This window comes from Medicago truncatula, chromosome 1 (genome assembly GCF_003473485.1).
Source record: "Medicago truncatula cultivar Jemalong A17 chromosome 1, MtrunA17r5.0-ANR, whole genome shotgun sequence".
NCBI lineage: Eukaryota > Viridiplantae > Streptophyta > Magnoliopsida > Fabales > Fabaceae > Medicago > Medicago truncatula.
Window position 1 is genome coordinate 46,949,347 of NC_053042.1, and position 20,988 is coordinate 46,970,334.

The window sequence follows — 20,988 nt, forward strand, 5'->3', positions numbered from 1 at the left end:
ATCCCTGTATATATATGTAGCCCGTATGCTATTTGGGTATATATAGTTATTTATTATATTATAGTTATAATAATTAATATATTACTACAATATATATGTATACTATATTCTGAATGTTATCATGGTTGTTATAAGTTGTAAGACATAATTGGTAATTGTCTAGTGTTAATTGGTGCAAAAGAGAATTAGAAATGCTCAGAATCTGTCATAGGTTTTAGCAGCAAAGACAATGTTGTCAACACTTGATTTTATATTATTGAAATTTGAGCTATAAGTATGTACAATGTAGTAGTAGCTAGCTAAGACAATATCAGAAAGTTGCATTTAATATAGCCTTGTAGATCACAATTTGCTATCTCTTTGGGGTATCGTGATCCTGATGAGAAACTGGTATCATGATCATCTAGCTTCTCTATGTTAATATTGCAGTGCAGGGGAATCTCTTTGTACAAGGGAAAAAGAAAAATAAAAAGAACAAACAAGACTTTAGCCATTTGAGGAAAATAAATACCTAATTATTGCGTTAAAATTAATTTTCATTCATGTGATGAAGGAAGGACAAAGTTGAATGATGAGTGATGGCCTCGTCGAATCGTCAAAAGAGTGAATGATATATCTGCTGCAACACGCATATATATTTAACTTGTGAAATACATTTCCAGTTCAGGGGATTGGAAATTTGTGTCATAATAACTGTGACATGTCAACTACCGAATCATCCTCTACTCTTTTGTCATTACTACCACTTTAGTTATATACGAATCATTCATACATATATCAAGGGTTGTCTTTGTTAATGTATGTATGTATGTATGGGATATAGGGCTAAGAAGGACACCGTATATAATTAATTAGAGCAATCATACATGTACAAAGTATATATATTCTCATGCATTAATATTTATTCTAACATCTTATGCCTAACATAACAAGTGTCAGATCATAACACAAAGTTTAACATACGGATACAATGCATAAACAAGTTCACTTAAGAAGAAGAAAAGCTACAAACTTTGGCTTAAATAGTGTAAAAGATTAATCCATCAAGTATGATACTCAAAAGCGAAATTAGTAGTTTTTGTCTTTTACCACAAAAAAGATAGGAGTTTAATTTTCTCTAACAACCATTGTAACTTTGCTTCCTTGTGATTGAAAATCCGATTATTGCTTTCTTTTCAAATCACTTAGACACACGAGAACCAAATTAAGAGAAACAAAGACCGGATAGATTTTGTCGATCCAGCCAATTGACCAAACTGAGTAAAATGATCAGATCAATATAAAGGTCCACAAAAGAAATACCCACTCAATTCCAAACAAGTTGTCAAATATTTTCAAAGAAAGTACAGCTCAAAAAAAAGATGATATGTCCTTTCGTCAAAACCACAACCGCTCATACAAGCCTGAACATCATGCTTAAGAGCTCCACGTCAAAATAAATCGACCTTAGTTAGGATCCGATTGCGGTGGAGACGCCAAACAAATAAAAGACTTTATTTTATGGATCACACTCAAATGTCAAATTCAAGGATTTGAAACATAAAAATGAACATGTATAATATCAAATCTAATGTTATATATTTTTTCTATGAGATTCGTATATGACATACAGGGAGCCAAACACATACTCATATGTATGCATGATTATGATGCCACCATATTATAAATTAAGAAATTTGTATGCATCAAATGGAAGAAAAAAACTACAAAATCATGCTTTGCTTCCTAAATTTTAATTAAGCTCAATAAATCTCTATTTATCCTAAGGTTATAGAATTTGAACGTATGCAAATCAAGGAAGCAATTTTTTACTTATTAAAAAAAAAAAAAAAACTATTATAGGATAACAAGTACCATAGGCAAAGACAAAATAGAGAAGAAGAGAAACAAAATACAATAATGGAAAAACAGCAAGAAAAAGAGCCAAAAACAACAATATATAAAAAGAACAAAAACCAGAAAACTAACAAACCTAGATTAAAATCCACCCCAACAAGATTAAGGAAACCACTCAGAAAACTATCTCAACAGGTAAATGTAGGGTTCAGAAACCCAGTCAAAAGAGAACTTTATTCGATTAACCAATTGCTTCCTCTAGATATTGTATTGAAAACCCGATACTTAAATTTGTTTTAGATGAGTTCTAGGAATATATTTTTTTCAACACTCATTATTTAATTAGATAAAATCAATATAGGTCTTACATTTTAGAAATAAGTCATACATAAAGTGATGAGACCTATATAAAAGAAATGATGTTAGAAAAAGAATATTCATCTAATACGAGACTAATGTTTCACCGATTTTAACATATAGTTTAACTAAATCATATTTCTATAAATTAATTTTATACTTACAATTACATCTAATACGAGTCTAATGTTTGATTAAGCCATTCCACTTTCATAAATTTATTTTGAATTTGATTTGATTGTTTCAAGTAGGCATCTTAGGTTGTAGCCACCATACTCTATGATGGCTGATAAATGGTGTGGCCTAACAACATTTTCTGAACTATATATATCAGCGGTTGTTCAACTTAGCCTTGGACATGGATATATGTTATGGTTTCTAGAATGGAGGGATCACATTGGACTTGGAATTGGAGGACAAACTTCTTTGTTTGGTAAATAACCTATTATACTTTTTAATATGGCTTATAGTTTTTTTTTAAACAATATATATGGCTTATAGTTGTGTGGTGCTTGTGGAATGCAAGAAATAAAATCATATTCAAAGGCAAACTCTCCCAGACCTTGAAAAAATTGTTTCACAGGTTTTAACTTAGGGTTGGTTTATAAATAGGATGGGGGAAATTTGGGTGTGCAATTTTATGATTAGTGGTATAATTCCATTGGTATAATTCCACTTTTATTTAATATATTGTGCGTACTAAGAAGAAGAAGAAAATACTATAGGTAGGAGTCAAAGTTATATATATAATTGAATACCTGAATGATTTAATTGTGGAAGTTAGTTAGGATGAAAATAATTGTTTGTCAACAATAGAGATTGATTCCTCTAAAACAAACAATAGAGATTGATACTAGTGGAATAAATAAATTTGTCTTTCAATTTTTGTGGTTGATAGTGACAAGGGAGGAATATACTCATGAAGGAACTTGTTGAAAACAAAAACTATATTATCAACTTTTAACAAAATCGTATTACAAAATTATTTGTTTTAAAAAAGTAAAATTGGGACCTTAGAACGTTAAACAAATTTAATTTTCAAGACATTAGTTTGTTTGTTATTATTGTGTATTTTTATTAAATAAATATTTGTTTTTTAATTTAAAATCTCAACCGTTAGATATTTTTTTGGCACATGTCTTGCATCCAAATCCTAAATGGAGCATATCCGAACTCGAGGGATCGTGTATTTGAATTTACTGGCTAAGTAAAAATCCAACTTTGATTTTTAATTAATTGTTAGGTGCAGGGAAGGTGCTCTTTTTCCATCGTATTATTTTCCAAGGGCTTTGGTTAAATTTCCCTCTCTTTGGTGGAATTTGTGTCAAGATGGACTTATTAGACATATGTACCATTTGGAAGATTTGAGAAGTTAGATATCAAAGTGACCCGTTCAAAAATAAAAAATAAAGTTTAAAATAAAAATAAAAACATTTATTTTTTAAGAGAATTCCATCACTTTCAACCATGATGTTTTTGGCAATATTTTCAAAAGAAAGAAACATGTTGAAAATAGACTCAAGAGCGTTCAAAACTATTTGGAAAGAGTTGATTCTTATCGACATACCCTCCTTGAAAAAGAATTGCAACAAGAATACAACCACATCCTCTTTCAAGATGAAATGCTTTGGTATCAAAAATCAAGGGAGCAATGGGTTAAATTTGGTGACAAAAATACCTCTTTCTTTCATGCCCAAACTATCATCAGAAGAAAGAGAAATAGAATCCATAGGCTTCAACTTCCAAATGGCATATGGACCTCTGATAGCTCTATCCTCCAAGAAGAAGCTCAAAAATACTTCAAAAATTTCTTTTGTGGTCATCAACATTCCCCCACCAACACTTTCCATAAAGGCGCACCAGCCACCATTGATGACATACAAAAACTTTCCCTCACCAAAAATGATGTGTTTACCGCCCTTAACTCCATGAAACCCTACAAAGCACCCGACCCTGATGGCTTCCATTGCATCTTCTTCAAACAATATTGGCACATAGTTGGAGATGATGTTTTTCACATGGTCCACTCAGCCTTCCAAATAGGTCATTTTGATCTGGAGATTTCAAGCACTCTCATTGCACTCATTCCTAAAATTGATTCACCCAACACTTACAAAGATTTTAGGCCCATCAGTCTCTGCAACATAATCTATAAGATTATTACAAAAGTTCTTGTGCACTGTCTCAGACCTATTCTCAATAATCTTATTGGCCCTTACCAAAGCAGTTTTCTGCCTAGTAGGGGAACTTCTGATAACTCAATTGTTTTGCAGGAAATAGTTCATTTTATGAGAAGATCTAAAAAGAAGAAGGGATATGTAGCCTTCAAACTTGACCTGAAGAAAGCTTTTAATAATGTCAAATGGGATTTTCTAAATTCTTGCCTCATTGATTTTGGATTCTCGAACATCACCATGAAGCTTATCATGCATTGTGTCACATCATCCTCCTTCTCTATTTTATGGATCGGTAATAAATTGCCCACTTTTAAGCCTTCTCATGGTCTTAGACAAGGTGATCCGCTCTCTCCTTACCTATTCATTTTATCATGGAAAATCTCTCTATTGCTATTAACAACGTCGTGATTCAAGGAAATTGGGATCCTATTCATATCACCAATGAAGGGCCTCAAATATCCCACCTTCTTCTTGCAGATGATGTTCTTCTTTTCACTAAGGCAAAAAAATCTCAATTTCGTTTCATCACTGACTTATTTGATAGATTCAGCATTACCTCGGGGTTGAAGATTAATATTTCAAAGTCTAGAGCTTTTTATTCTTCAGGTACACCTCAAGAAAAAATTACCAACCCACCTCTATTTCTGGCATCCGCAGCACAACTTCCCTTGGCAAGTATCTGGGATTTCCCATGCTTAAAGGTCTTCATCATTGAAAAAATGCAAACTAGGCTGGCAACTTGGAAGAACTGACTCCTCAACAGAACAGGTAGACTGGCTCTAGCTACATCTGTCTTGTCCTCCATCCCCTCCTACTACATGCAGATTAACTGGCTCCCGCAAAACATTTGTGATTCTATTGATCAAACAACCCGGAACTTTATTTGGCATGGTCCTAGTAACAAGGGTGTTCATTTGGTAAGTTGGAAGAAAATTACTAGCCCAAAACGTTTCGGTGGCTTGGGTATTAGAACAGCCCGAAATGTTAATACTTGCCTCCTTGGAAAGTTAGTTTGGGACATGGTTCAGTCTACAAATAAATTATGGGTGAACCTTCTCTCTACTAAATATACAGCAGGTTCTAACATCCTTCAAGCAAATGCCACCAACAGCAGCTCTCCCTCTTGGGCATCTATCATTCGTGCCAAAGAAATTCTCAAAAATGGGTATTCTTGGCGCGCCGGCTCGGGTTCCTCCTCCTTTTGGTTCAGCAATTGGTGCCCTCAAGGTTTTCTTGGTTCTTTGGTTCCTATTATTGATATCCATGACATTCACCTCACCGTCTAAGACGTGATAACTTTCAATGGCGAACACACTCAGGCTCTTTACACTACCCTCCCTTAACCTGTTGCTGACACCGTAAATAGTTTTCACACTAATTTCAATGTTAATGTTGATGATGTTTTTATCTGAAGTCACAACAAAAATGGTGTTTACTCCACTAGAAGTGGTTATTCTTGGCTTCTCTCCCTCATGTAACCAGCTAATAATATTATTTTGAATTACTATTGGTCTTAGATTTAGAAGTTACAGGTTCCGGAAAAATACAATTTCTTTATTTGGCTAGCCTGTCATGATGCGGTCCCAACTCTTTCCTTGCTCCATCATCGTCACATTGCCGTTTTTGCTACTTGTGGAAGATGCGGGGAAGAGGAGGAATCTTTCATGCATTGTGTACGTGACTGCAGAATTTTTGCTCCCATTTGGCAGAAGTTTGGATTTTCTGATACAGAGTTCTACACTTCCATCTTCCATTTGAACGCCAGAGGCTGTCGTGCTATCATCTTCCTTGCTTGTCTTTGGTGGATTTGGAGGCACCATAATCAAATGTGCTTTAGCAACGATTCTTGGTCCATCATTCAGTTATGTAACAGCATTCAAAATTCAGCTGTTATAATTCAAAAGAGCTATCAGCCTGGTGCCAGCTGTTCTAATTCTTACAGGTTGGTTCGATGGAACAGCAGCAACTGCAGCTGCTACATCCTCAACGTAGATGGAAGCTGATTAGGCACTCATATCCGAGTCAGGTTTGGCGGTTTAATCCGTAATAACGCAGGTTTCTTCCTCTCGGGTTTTTCCGGTTTCCTCCAAGACTCAACGTGCATTCTTCTCGCTGAGCTCACAGCCATTCCCAAAGGTTTACGTCTAGCTTTGGATATGGGTTTGGATGAATTAGTCTGTTATCCGGACTCTCTGCTGTCCGTTAATCTCATATCATAGGAGGTTTCGAAGTTCCACGCATTACGCGGTGTTAGTGCAAGATATAAAGGATATATTAGCCACACGTAACTACACTGTCCAACACACCCTCAGAGAAGGGAATCATTGCGCCGATTTTATGGCCAAGCTAGAAGCTACGTCCAACATTAAGTTCTATGCACATTCGTCTCCTCCTCATGATCTTATCGACATGTTACGGAACGATGCAATGGGAGTTTATTTCCCAAGAGCTTGAACCTTTCTGTTTTCCTCCTGTTTTCCTTTTTTTTTTTTGTTTTTTTAGCTTTGTAACAAAAAAATAATAATCATATTGTAACAAAAAAAAAAAACAATAATCACATTTCCTAACTTAAATAAAATTCAAAAACTTACCCATAAATTAAAAAAAACAATAATCACATTTCCTAAGTTAATAATGAATAACGAATACATAAATTGAAAAACGTTTATTAAAGAAATAGCCGTTACTCAACGTTGCATTTTCATTTTTCCAAACCTTAGAAAATACAAAATTCTCTTTTTCACTCTCTCACTCTTTTCTTCAGCTTCTTCTTCCTCCAATGGCTTCAATCGTCGTTTCAGACGATAACCCTAATCAACAACAACAATCCCTAATCCCAGTATTAACTGTTTTCAAGAACAATTCAATCCTCAAGAACATCATCATCCTCAACAATAACAACAACAATAACAAATACAACGATGATCAAATCCTCCTCGTTGGTCGACACCCAAATTGTAACATTGTCCTCTTTCACCCTAGCATCAGCCGTTTCCATCTTCAGATTCGATTCAATCCTTCTTCCCGCTCTATTTCTCTTCTCGATTTATCTTCTGGTATTTCTGAAAAACCCCTTTTCTCTTTTTTCTTTTTTGAATATTCTTTCTTTTTCATTTGTTATTCTTTTTTGGAATCTTGATGGTTTTTTATTGTATGTGGAACAGTGCATGGAACATGGGTGTGTGGTAGAAAGCTTGAACATGGTGTGAGCGTTGATTTGAAGGAAGGTGATACCTTTCAGCTTGGGAGTTCAAGTAGGGTTTATCTTCTTCAATTTGTATCTCAATTCGATGATGTGGATGCATTAAAGGTACCATTTTTATTTCAATTTTATATTGTTTTGTCACATTTTACACTGTTCTTGCTTTTAATTTCATCAATTCATTTTTTTTATTGTTCATATTTACTCTCTTATTTCAGTTGTTTCAATTGGAATTTGTTACTTGCTTAGGGTGATGATTATTTTCATTTGTGTTTCTTTTAATTGCTCAATTTTCCTCTTTTTTCAATTCTGGGTTTAATTGGAATTGTGATAGTTAGGGTGATAATTTTTTTCATTAGTGTTTCTTATAATTGTCCATTTTTATTCAATTATGGGTTTAACTAGAATTTTGTGAGTTACATAGAATGATGAAATTTTCAGAATTATAAATAGTTTAGTTTTTAAGGTATTGTTGTTTACAAGTTTGAGGAGGAAAGTGGTTTGGTTATTTATTCAGTGATTGTGTTTGTTTCATAAACAATGTTTGATGTTATCATTGGTTTTTGTTTTTCTCTCTTTTGGCTTTGGCCTACAGAACATTGGTTCTTTAGGTTGTGATGATAAAAGGAAGGACCAGTCTAATGATGAAACATTTGAAGATGAAAATGATTCTTTTGGAACTGAGACATCATGTTGTAATGGTGAAAATAAACTCTGTGGATGTCACTTCTGTTTGCTATCACCACCTTACACACAATCAGTTGACGAAACTGATAACATACAGATGGGTGAAGCTTGTCCCGAAGTGGAGATGCCGGGAGAGACTAACTTGTTTTGCACATTGAGGGAATGTTTTCAACAAAACATATGTATTCCAGTTGCGGAAGCAGTCCAAGGCTCCAAATTGCACCAACAATCTTCTGCGGAAAAGCAGTTGATTGATCCTGAATCATCTTTTGGGGAAAAAGGCGACGGTGCTGTGGATGAGGTGCCTAAAGAATCTGAATTTGAAGGCACATTCGAATATATTGTAACTACTGGAGGAAGAGTCTTTAATTCTGAGGACATGCCTTGTTCTGAATCTCATCAAACCAATACTAATGAGGAAGTATCTGTGGATTCACTCTCTGATGGAGAAAAACAAGGTAGTTGCGGTGAAGAGTATGAGTCAGAGTTGCAGAATCTGAATGCTAATTCTTGTCACAAGCAACAGTATTCACCGGATGAAATAGTTGAAGATATTGGAAAGCAATGCATTGAAAATATGGATCCTGCATCTTCTGAAGAAAATGGTGTAGCTGCATTAAGTGTAACACCAAAAGAACACAAATTAGAATTCTTCTCTGAAGAAAATGATATGATTGACGATGTTTTATCTAGTGTGGCAAGATTTTTCAATTCTGAAAACACATCTTCACTAGTTAAAGAAACAATTCATCATGTAACCAATTTTCAACAAATCAATACTGTTGAAGAAGTTGCTGCTGTTGATTCGTTATCGGATGAAGAAAAGGAAAATAAATGTGACGTGGAGTTCAAGGCATACCTCAATATCAAACCTTGTGATGAAGAAGGTAACTCACTGGTTGAAACAGTTGAAGAAACTGTGAAATCCTTTCAGACAGAGTCAGTTAATCCTTTATCCGTAAACACATATTCACTAGTTGAAGATTCAATTCCTGTAACCAATTTTCAACTAATCAATATTGTTGACGAAGTTGCTACTGTTGATTCGTTATCGGATGAAGAAAAGGAAAATGAATGTGATGAGGAGTTCAAGGCATACCTCTATGTCAAACCTTGTGATGAAGGTAGCTCACTGGATGAAACAGTTGAAGAAACTGTGAAATCCTTCCAGACAGAGTCACTTAATCCTTCATCCGGAAACACATCTTCACTAGTTGAAGAAGCGATTCCTGTAACCAATTTTCAACTAATCAATATTGTTGAAGAAGTTGCTACTGTCGATTCGTTATCAAATGAAGAAAAGGAAAATGAATGTGATGAGGAGTTCAAGGCATACCTCTATGTCAAACCTTGTGATGAAGAAGGTAACTCACTAGATGAAACAGTTGAAGAAACTGTGAAATCCTTTCAGACAGAGTCACTTAATCCTTCAGTGACTCAGGAAACTGATTTAGAGATTACAGAGAAGAAAGAGAATCAAACCCTGCAATCTCTCGTTGCTGTGGCTGGATGCTTTGATGTGAAATTCCATGAAAACTGTGTAGAAGAATCAGTAGAGGGAAGCTTAACCCTTGGTAGTGATATTTTGTCAAGAAGAGATAAGGCTGCGAGTGCACCTCAGGATCGAACTCGGAAGAGCAGATTATTGAACACACCTGATGTTGACACTAAATTTGTAATGAGTAATTTGAAGGATATCAATATCATAAATAAACCAATGCCACAGAATATTTTCTCTGACTTGGATGAAGAAGAAATGTTCACTCCAAATAAGGAAAACTCAAGCCCCACAAATACCTTTCACTCGCAGTTTATGAGAAAGAAAGGTGTGCTAGAAGAAAGTAAAAGTTCCAAGTCACAAAGGGCACATAATTTGAAGGCTAGTTTTAGTTCCATCATCTATTCAGCTGAAAGATGTACAAGTGCAATTTCAAACAAAGAGAACCAGACTCCGAAGTCACAAAGGGCGCATAATTTGAAGGCTAGTTTTAGTCCCATCATCTATTCAGCTGAAAGAAGTACAAGTGCAATTTCAAACAAAGAGAACCTGACTCCAAGAGAAGCACGTGAATGGAAGTCACAAAGATCACATAACTTGAGGGCTAGTTTTAGTCCCATCATCTATTCAGCTGAAAGAAGTGCAAGTGCAATTTCAAACAAAGAGAACCTGACTCCAAAAGAAGCACTAGAATGGATGTCAGGTAGAAATCCTCTTGAGTGTCGCAATACTATGGAATTAAGAAAGAAGAGAGTGGAACGGATGCCCTTACAATCACTAATCAGTTCTGGAGGCAATCACAATTCGAATTCTAGTCCTTTTTCTTCTAGTCCTTTTTCAGCTGCAAAATCCATTCTTGGTGTCACTGTCAGATCCAGCAATTGTGGACATATTTCAGACAAGCATGCCCAGCCATCTGTAAGATATCACAAATAATATCATTCTGATTGTGAATGGATCGATAGTTTAGTTTTTTATATATGCTTATTGCTTACATTCAGTTTTGTTTGCAGCGTATTAGTGCAGAACGAAAGAGGAGCTGGGACTTGGTTGTAGACACTTCTTCTCTTCTGAATAAGGAGTCAAGAAAGGCTTTGCAGCTTCTACAAGGTCTCAAGAGGACTCGTTTAATCATTCCACAATCAGGTACTAATAATGAGTATCATATTCATATGCATTGATTCATGCACTTGTTTGAAATGTTTATGCTTTTGAAATTGGTTCTCAATGACACTCTGTTTTGTCAGTCATAAGAGAATTGGGAAGCATGAAGCAACAAATTGGAATTTTTAGAAGGATTTCAGAGGCTGCTTTGGCCTTGGAATGGATTGAAGAATGCATAGGGAAGACAAAGTGGTGGATTCATATCCAAAGCTCAATGGAGGATGAATTCAGGCTAATTGCTCCAACACCTCCTACTCAGTTTAATGAAGATGTCCTTGATTGTGCCCTTCAATATAGAAGAAAAGATAATGTTGGACAAATTGTCCTTCTTAGTGATGACGTCAACTTGAAAATCAAATCCATGGCAAAGGTATTTCATTACCCTCTCATGGGAAAGAATTATCTGCAACCTCTCAATCCATGGCAAACCTCGGCATTTGGATTAATCTAGCGGTCAAATAAAATGCAGTCGGCCGCTAGATTAATCCAACTGCCAAAGCTGGGAAGAAGGGTTGCAAAGAATCAAGTTGGTTTTTCATCTTTTAACAACAATGCTTTCTTACTTTTTTTAAAAAACTGCTGCAGGGGTTGCTATCTGAGACAGTGCAGCAATTTCGTCAGAGTTTAGTGAACCCTTTCTCTGAGAGGTTTATGTGGGCCAACAGCTCTCCTCGAGGACTGACTTGGTCTTGCCGAGATGATGTGGTTTTAAGGGAGAAATATTGCTGTTTGCCATCAAAGGCTGGTTTGAAGCTGCTTGCTACTTAAAAAATTATGTACTAGCATGTTTAATCTCTTAAACCAATTAGTCTTAGTTTTCATTTTTTTCGAGCTACTACTCTTGAACTCCTTTCAAGTTTTAACCTCCCTGCATCCAATGTTTTTTATTTTCATTTTATGTTCAATGAAAATGATGCCTTACATTAGCACATTCAATAAGATGAATGGCAGATGCCTATTTTTGTATTAGAAAATGGTGCTTTAAATGGTTATTGCTAAGTTGTAAAAATCCTAAATTGCTAGGATATTGGTTAATATTAATCTGGTTGAGCCGGTCTGACTCGAGTTATTCTAAATGTTTCCTTAAGTAGTACAACTCATTAATCACTTAAATGAAAAACAAAAAAAAAAAAACATGAAGTGTGCTAATTGATTTAAGAAATATGAAACTAAATACAAAAACTATAATTATGAGCATAAATTTCATAATCACATGTTTTTGTACCAAAAAAAAAAAATTCATAATCACATGTTTTCTTTTGATGATTTTGTACATTTCGGTATTTTCAAGAATTCGAAACACGGGAATAATCACATGTTTTCTATTTATAATTTTGTACGCTTCAATGCTTTCAAGAGTTCGATTAGGTTACATAACTTCGCATGTATGGATGTGGATTATCTATGCCTCCACCTCTCTACTCACTCTCCATCCCTTTTGTGTTGTTTTGTGGTGCAAGAACAAATACATTTAGGAACAATTACCTCTCTACTCGCTCTCCATCCCTTTCATTTTAGATTTTGTAAGAACTGAGTTTATTCCCGACTCCTTCACTTGTGTTTGTTAGTATCGATGAATATTGTCATTTTGTTTATCGACAAAAAATAAATACATTTATGTTAAAAATAAAAATGGTAGACCAGCTTTGATTAGTGAGTTAACATTTTATTGTAATTTTCTGACAAAAAAAAAATGTTATTGTAATTCCTTCAAAAATGAATATAAAATTATGAACGGCTGTTTAGTGTGAGAATATGGGTTTGACGAGAAATGAGACGAACCGCTTGCCAACATGGGGTAGTGTTGTAATTTTAAAAATATTTGGAGGACAAAACTGCAACCTCAAACAATGTAAGGTAATTTTTGTACATGTTCGTTGTTTTTCGTTGAAAAGATATCGTAAATTAATAGTTAAATGAGTTATTTTTTGTAGGAATAAATTATTTTCTATCACCTATAATTAATAACTAAATCTTATTTACCAAAAACGTCAACGCAATAAAATTTGATTTTTCTGAATTCTTATTACTCATAATAGAGAATTTTGAATATTTTTTACAATAAAATGTAAAATAATTAGTATGATTTTTATAAAAAAATGAAATGATGTTTTTTTTTCTTCATATAAAATGATATTTTCTAAAATATATATGTCAACAAACGCCTATTTTCTTCATAAAAATTATAGTTAATTTATAAAAATTGTAAACGAGAGTACCGGTACACCGTAATTTACGGGTCTCCAAATAAATAAGGAAAATAATATAGGTAAAATTATGTTTTTAATGAAGGTATATAGCAAAAGTGGCACTACAAAATTGATCTAAGATAGAGGATGACAATCCCTCTTTCTCTTTTCATTATTTCTTAACTTCATTCATCTTTTTCCTCTTAACTTTTTTATTTATTTATGTAGACATGATGGAAAGAAATGATCCATTTTGATTGCTTTTGTAAAGCCTTTTTATGAGTTAGTGGTCATGCCATTTAAAAAAGGCTTCATCATATCATACATGAATAACAACACTGAATGATTGAGCTAAGACAGTGCTATTGAAATATTTAGAATTGACAAGGAAAAAGTGTGTCATATTCCATCCACGTATGCAAACTCAAACAGGACCATCTGCAATTATATTTGTTCAATACATATAGAGCACTTTGTTTTTTACACTGAAGATCCTCCAAATCTGCATTCAATGGTATGTGGGTGCACATAACCATCGTTTGTATAAATAATAATGAAAGCTTCAATAGAGAATTAACATTAATATTTTTCTATGTTAAGAAATGGCGAATACACAAAATACTTGGTTTGGCTTTACAAAACTAACAGAAACAAAAAGTTTATTCATTAACAATGTACTAAAGAAAACATAGATAGTTTGTAGATTAACCCCAACATAAACTGTTACAGATTGTCAGAACATGATTCACCACCAGCTTTAGGAGCATAGTTAAACGAACCCGACATGAGAAAAGAGAAAGAGCCTTCTGAATCTTCAAATGGAGGTTGGGGAAATTCATTAAACCCACCAAAGTTACAGCCTTCAAAGTTCAAAGATGAGAAATAATTGATAGGATCATCAATATTACCTTTCACATCCATAATGCCATCAACTCCATTTTCACTTGAAGGATTTGATCCAAAACAGAAGTTCGTGCTTCCTACCATAGCACTGTTTTCTCTGGTATCACATCGATCAGGTGGCTCGGCAGATACTTTGTTGTCTTCCAAAGGAATAGCCGGTGTATGGCCTTGGAAAAGAGCAATGTGTCCGAAAAGCTTGTCTTTCCTTGAAAATGTTGTGCCACATGAACAGAGCCATTTATCCTTGCCACAATGTTTCTCATGAGTTTTCAGATCTGCCATGACTGAAAACTTCTTCGTGTGGCATCTGCTGCAAGTGTAACTCTTATCACAGTGTGTTCTTTTGTAGTGGTTTTTGACACATAAAATAGTCTTCAGAGGCTGAAATTTCTTGTGATCCTTGTTACGCTTGCAGCCACCATAGGGACACGAATACCTCTTGATAAGCTTCGGTTCGGACCCAGTTTCTTTGTGTGGTTTTGCAAGGGCTGCTGGAGTTTTGTATTCATCACCATGGCCTCGCATGTGCATTCGAAGATTTGCATCCCTCTTGAAGCCCTTGCCACAGATTGTACAGAAATGTGTGTGAGGTGCAAGGATTTCTTCTTTTTCTAGTTGTAAAATCTCATATGAACCAGGAGCAAGATTCTCTCCCTCTTCCATATCTTCTTCGTCTTTATGTTCATGTTCTTCCACAGTATTGTTTTGCCCCATTTCACAATTATTAGGTACATTGTTCTGAATAGACTGATCGAAAAATGTATTAGCACTATTATTTTGTGGCTGAATACCACAACTTGTGCCTGTTCCAAAAGGAAGGCTAATCCCGTGAAGCTGGCTAAGCTGTCCAAGCAATGGACTTGTGTTTGTAACGGTGTTCCTAGCAGAAGGGAGAAGACTCCCTGCAGTAGAGATCAACTGAACAATAATTGATGTTAAATCAGCTGTGATGAGTTGTTGTTCTTGAGTCACAAGTTCACAAGGTTGTTCAAAAGGTTGACACTTCTTAGTATCAATCAAATGCACTAGATCCTGGAGCTGATGAACCTTTTCTTCCAAAAACGAAAGCTTATTCAACATAACACTAGAATCCCAATCTTGAAGTTTACTTGTTTCCTGATCAGTGATCTTAATATCAATGTTAGATTCACCCGGAATCACAGACGGAGTTCGAGATGGTTGGTTGATTTCTTTGAAAGGTGTTTCAATTCCCACCCTATAAAAAGGGGAAGGATCTGAGGACAAATTCGTTTGTAATCCATTCCGAGTAGGGGCCAAGGAAGAAGAGGACCTTGCCCAGTTGTTAGCACACAAGCTTCCAGTTGGATTCATTTGAAACTTGTATCCAAGGAATCAATATCCTATCAATCAAAGGTACCTGCATAAAGAACATTCAACATACATCCAATATCTTAAAGATCCAACTACATACAACCAGTAAAAGAATCAAAATCAATATAATGAAGAGGAAAAATATACATATGATCCAAACTTGAAGAAATATATCATTCAAGTTCAACATAGGTGTGTATCCGAATCCAAATACAAATATCACATACCATAAGTTTGACAATTAGTATGGAATTATGGAAATCAAAATCTCTAACAAATCAATAAAATTTGTATAGCAACATCTACATGGCCAATTAGCCAGTAAAAGCTACTATCAAGACCAAGCTATTAATCACTTCAGAGATCTCCAGATCCAAAATCAAACTTGTCCCATTTCAACAAACACTTAAATATTCTTACAACAATAAATAAAAATAAAAAACCTCTTAACTCTTCATTTTTATATGAAGCTGGATATTGAACTGCTCAATTTGCAGATAATCAATCACCAAATCTCTTACAGTAAAAACTAACAGTTGCATGAATAAGCCTGAATTCAAACATGCCAGCAACTAAACAACAAGATGCAATAAAAAGGTTCAATTTTGAGAAATCCCCATTAACAGATTCAATAAATAATTTCAAGTATGAATATAAAATAATAAAAACGTTGAAAATAAAAGTAAAAGATGCAATTTTGAACAAACCCTAGAACATGAAGTATCAACAAAGATCCATAAATTAAAATAAAAAGTAGAAGAAGAAAAAACTTACAGTGACAAAGTTGAAAGCTGAAAGGAAGGTCTAACAATCTGAATAATCAATCATACTAAGAGAAAAAGAAAGGAAAATAAAAAAATGAAAATAAAAAATTATGAGATGAGAAAGAAAACATAGGAGGAGAAGGGGAGGGTTATATAAGGAATGGAAAGTGAAGTAGAAGAAGGAACAGTTAACTCATGTAATGTAATGTAATGTTGAGGTGAACACAACACAACCATAGTTGGTCAAACCATATACTCTAAACTACCGTCCATTTGTTGGGTCAATGTTTTTGGGGTCCACTTTGGTGGGAACGTTTCTTATCATCTTGTTTTTCTATCCATTAGTCTTAGCCGTTGGATTGGTTGGGAGATGATCTTGAGTAGAAAAAAGAAGACAAATGAAGGACAATTTAATTATACTGTGTTTGATTTGTGAAACTGTTCCTCGGATAAGATAAATTTGAGGATATGATAAAAACTGAAATTCTTATCTTTTATTAAATCATAACACAACTTTTTATCTCACATACAAATTGTTTAAAATATCAAAATAGTTTTTTGTACATAAAAATTATATAAGACTAAAAAAATTATTCAATACATATTTTCCATCTTCTTGTATTGTATTATTCTCTCTTGTGATGTTTTATTCAATACTTATTGTTTAGCCTATCAAACACACCTTAAATATTGAATAATCGTTCTTTCAAATGATATCTTAATGAAAGTTCATTGAACATTTAAGTTGAATTATTTGGTTAGTCCAAGTTTGATTATTATTGTTATATTAGTGATGAAGCTATCAAAGGGTCTACAAAAGTTATTATATATAAATCGTGCTCATATTTAGGAGTAAAAAATTATTTTAACAAGATTAATCGTATTTAATTAAGCAAATTTTTTTGGTCTAGCATCTGTAGTTATTATATTATTATAGTTGCTTTGAAAGTTGATGTTTTTTTTTTTAACAATTGAACGTTGATGCTTTGATCGGTAAAATGTGACTTATGCAGCTGCAATTGAAATTGAAAAAATAATAATAACATTTAAAAATACCTTGATGCGTCACCACTACATCCTTTTTTAAATTAGTAGGAGTTAAACTTGGTATTTGACTGTTTTCAATGTTTTATAGACATTGTGCATCAACCATTTGTGTTTGATTTGGTGGTGTTACGGCTATATTTATGATCATAGATTGTTTTTTAAAACCTTATATACGTAAGTTATCACAGAAGTTAATTTATGGGTGAATGGAAATTTACTCATTAATAATGATATGAGCTCAAGTTCATCTGAAGATATCTCATTGGATCAGAAAATATAAATGTAATCATGTAAACTGAGGGGTTAATAAGTTTCTCCGATGATAAGAGACTAAAGAGTTTATATATATTTTCTCTTTTAAAGTGTATACATCCATGCGCACATGGCGTATTCACCAAACATTTTCTATAAAAGTACATACTCAAAATGAATGAAGATGTTCTTTAGTTCCATGCAATTTGACTATTTTCTCTAGTTTCAAATATTATAAAAATATTCAACATTTAATGGTCTCAAATATAAATATAAGAATATATTTTATTTGGTATAAAATATAATATCTTAATTAATATTATGTTACATATGTATTATATATCAACAAAATATTCTTTAATTACTTAAGATTTAATTTTCGAATAACATTATGTTCGAACATCAACCAATTTTGAAAGAAAAAAGAAACGATAATCATGAGTAGAAATAAATGATGTTATATAACTAAATTCGACCAATTATACATGTAAATGTCTTCGATTATAAAGTAGATGTAGTTCCGTTTATTTTTCGTGAAAGATTCAAGTCTAACTCGCTTCTTATGAATCATACTCAACACATATTTTATTGCTAAACAAGTTTCCATGAAAAAGATGTTGGATAATGCAATTATATGTTCCATTTCACAAAGAAAGATAAACTAGTTTATACATGGTAGCCTTTTTTTTTCTGTATGAAGTCTACATGTCATATATGCTAGTCTCAATTAGAGTGAAGTTTTTTTAAAATATTTTAAATCAGAGACACTATAGGATAATGATTCGAAACATGCAATTTTGACTTTGCTTTGAAAGGAAGTGAGGAGCTTCCAAGGAAACTACGTTCCCTACAAATATGGGTCTGATGCTCCTTTTCATGTGCATAGCTTTTTATTCCATACCTTCTTTTCCCCTTCCTACGATGAACCAAGAGACTTCCAAAACAAATAACATGGTTATGCTTTCTTTTTAGAATCACTTATTATGAGTATAATACAAGCTTTTCAACAACACTTCATAAATGAGAATCACCTCTATTTTTTCAACAACATGGTTATTACTGTTACCTTGTTTTTTAAATATCTATCATCCATTTTAAATTGAGTTTTGCAAAAAAAAATAACGATAAAAAAAAGATGAGGATGGGTAAAATAATGTTTTTTTTGAGTTTTTAGGGCTTCAATCCAACTGATCGAGGTAATACTATTATAGACGTGTCAGACATTAATTAAGAATTATATTAAGATTCGGACATTAATTTGTCGTATCGTGGAAATCTAGCATCTTTCGCTAGACCTAACCCTTGATTGTGTACAATATTTAAATTAAATTTCCGCTACAACCTCTTTTTTTTTTTTGTGAAGAATTATTTTTCTGCCTCTTACTTATTATAAGTGTCTCGTAGAATATTTATTTTTCTGTCTTAAAATTATTTACCGCTTTAAAATATCAAGACATCATTTATTTTTATTTTGAACAATTACATAATTAGTAGAAAAACTAATATAAATCGTGAAAATACATTACGTATATGTAGGGGTGTACGTGAGTCGGTTTGGGTTGGGTTTGGTCAAACCCAAAACCTAAACCATATAAAGTATTTCGATTTGAGTGAGGTAAAATAACCACTCGTCATATCATTGTACCGGTTTAGGTAAACCTACTAATTTTTTGGTTGGGTTGGATTGGGTAGTGGGTTACCCAAATTATTTTTCTGTTTTTCTTTTTTAATATTAAATGATGAGTCCTCGTAATTTTTCTTAAAAATTAATCTACTTTTTTACTTAAAAAAAATCAAGTAACTTATTTTCCCCATTTAAAATAATAAATGATAATATCAAATAATAAACTTCATCATTAATTACTTGCAACAAACTAAAATTGGATGACGTAAAATTGCATTAACTTCAATATAATAAAAAACTGCAACATCCTAATTTATAACTCTATCATGTTTTGATTTTCAATATATAAGGTGTACTACGTCAGTTTTGGAAATAGGACTTGTTTTATGACCAAAACCTTTGGTATTTACCTTTGGCGTATGAAAATGAAAAAAAAAATGTTGACATTATTGGATATATGAGTTTTTTGATTCTGATCATGGTTTTACCCGACGGCCATTTATTTTTATGAGTTTTTTATTTTTAAAAACCTTACACACTCAATTACCCGACCCAACCCATTTTGTTGGGTTTTTTAAGTGACCTGGTTTTATGGGTTGAGCAAGACATGTACACCCCCTTACGTAAATGTGTTGTTTTTGCAAAGAAAGAGACCAATTTAGCTCCCAATTCTAATGGAATACTACATGGTTGGTCTATTATTTGAGCAGCCAATCAAAGCAATTGAAGTTAGTGTCGTGAAGTAGCCTCCATCGATATTTATCATTTTCCCGTTTATCATTTTTATGATAAATGTATTAATATTATCTTAAAATTACTCTTAATATGAGTAGGAGGGAGTATTAACTATATTTACTTTATCAATCAATTATTATTAAAACTGTATAATCAACTATAAGGGTGTTTGCAACGAGGTATAAATTGATTTTGAGATAAAAACTGATCTGTTAAAATAAATTAAATCAAACACGGTTCAATTTCAATTTAAGTTTTAATAAAGTAAATGAACCAAGATTTTGAACAAGAAGGCAAAAAATAAGAATATATAAGCACAAATCTAAGTCATTCATGATTTAAACACATATCTGTTACAGCAGTCACCATTTTGTCTCATTAAAATAGTACTTGATGGCTTAGAAAACTTAATTTGACTTTTGTAAAAAAATTAATTTGACTTGTTCATGGTCGTGTTAATTTCTTTTTAATTTATTTGTTGATCCATCTACTGTTTTGATGACAAATGGAAGGAATAATTTTGAACAGATTGGACCACTATAGCTAACCGTGTGAGACCCTCACCTTCCCTCTTTCTCTAAATATTTCACTTCAACAACTTGGATCCGAATCTTTCTTTAAATACAAGTTTAATCTGCTAATTGAAATTAGATCATAATTATATAATGTCAAAAATAGACTGATAGGAAATTAGGAACGGCTAAAGAAGGAGTAGTTGGATATATAAATGCATTGGACTTTTGTACATTTATAAGACTAGAAATAACATTTGGAACTTATTTATTGAATCCATTGTTTCAATTATTATAGGAAGTTGACCCTTTCAGAAATATTGTTTTTGTTTTCTTCAAAGCGTGCTAAAGTGTGTTTAATCTACATTTTAGTATAAACAATAAGATTACTTACTCAATAAACAATAATAAACTGTGGCATACGCGTGTATAGACCTAGAAAGCCAGTCCAATTTCATTTCTTATATTATTGTGATAGAAACTTAGGAGAGGAATATAGGATAGAAAAGGTTTGGAACTTGAAACAACTTAAAGATGAAATATTTGTCAAAATAGAAGTTAAAAATGAAGTGAAAACTTTTTTTTTTTTTTTTTTACGAAGTTTATTCTATGTTAAAGTTATTTACTTGTCTTACAGAAATGATATATTTTTTTGTCTGTAAAAAGTTTAGTTGAATTGAACTTTAAAAATTCACTAAGTTTATAATAA

At 33.0% G+C, this 20,988-nt stretch overlaps 2 protein-coding genes across 3 annotated transcripts; one reads left to right on the top strand and one right to left on the bottom strand.

Annotated features, from left to right (window-relative positions):
* Positions 1–7,062: 7,062 nt before the first annotated feature.
* Positions 7,063–11,913, top strand: LOC11416319 (FHA domain-containing protein PS1). 2 transcript variants are annotated; one of them, XM_039829889.1, is made up of 7 exons: positions 7,063–7,426; positions 7,535–7,680; positions 8,168–9,383; positions 9,621–10,675; positions 10,771–10,903; positions 11,005–11,291; positions 11,507–11,913. In XM_039829889.1, exons 1-7 carry the CDS (start codon positions 7,150–7,152, stop codon positions 11,687–11,689), a joined length of 3,297 nt encoding a protein of 1,098 aa, XP_039685823.1. In that variant the 5' UTR covers positions 7,063–7,149; the 3' UTR covers positions 11,690–11,913. The 2 variants fall into 2 exon arrangements, with proteins under 2 accessions (XP_039685823.1, XP_003591991.3); XM_003591943.4 differs by having other exon boundaries at positions 8,168–10,675.
* Positions 11,914–13,602: 1,689 nt separating this feature from the next.
* LOC112422541 (protein SENSITIVE TO PROTON RHIZOTOXICITY 1) lies at positions 13,603–16,323 on the bottom strand. The gene is made up of 2 exons (XM_024785636.2): positions 16,120–16,323; positions 13,603–15,391 (listed from the first exon to the last, which is right to left on the bottom strand). The coding sequence occupies exon 2, from the start codon at positions 15,343–15,345 to the stop codon at positions 13,834–13,836; it is 1,512 nt and encodes a 503-aa protein (XP_024641404.1). The 5' UTR covers positions 15,346–15,391; positions 16,120–16,323; the 3' UTR covers positions 13,603–13,833.
* Positions 16,324–20,988: the final 4,665 nt, after the last annotated feature.

What these genes read in the sequence shown, in the direction of transcription:
- LOC11416319 (XM_003591943.4), top strand. Translation starts at nt 7,150, where the DNA reads ATGGCTTCAATCGTCGTTTCAGACGATAACCCTAATCAACAACAACAA. An exon ending in TCTTCTCGATTTATCTTCTG is followed by an intron (nt 7,427 to 7,534) that starts GTATTTCTGAAA and finishes TATGTGGAACAG; the next exon opens with TGCATGGAACATGGGTGTGT. An exon ending in TTTAATCATTCCACAATCAG is followed by an intron (nt 10,904 to 11,004) that starts GTACTAATAATG and finishes CTGTTTTGTCAG; the next exon opens with TCATAAGAGAATTGGGAAGC.
- LOC112422541 (XM_024785636.2), bottom strand. Translation starts at nt 15,345, where the DNA reads ATGAATCCAACTGGAAGCTTGTGTGCTAACAACTGGGCAAGGTCCTCT.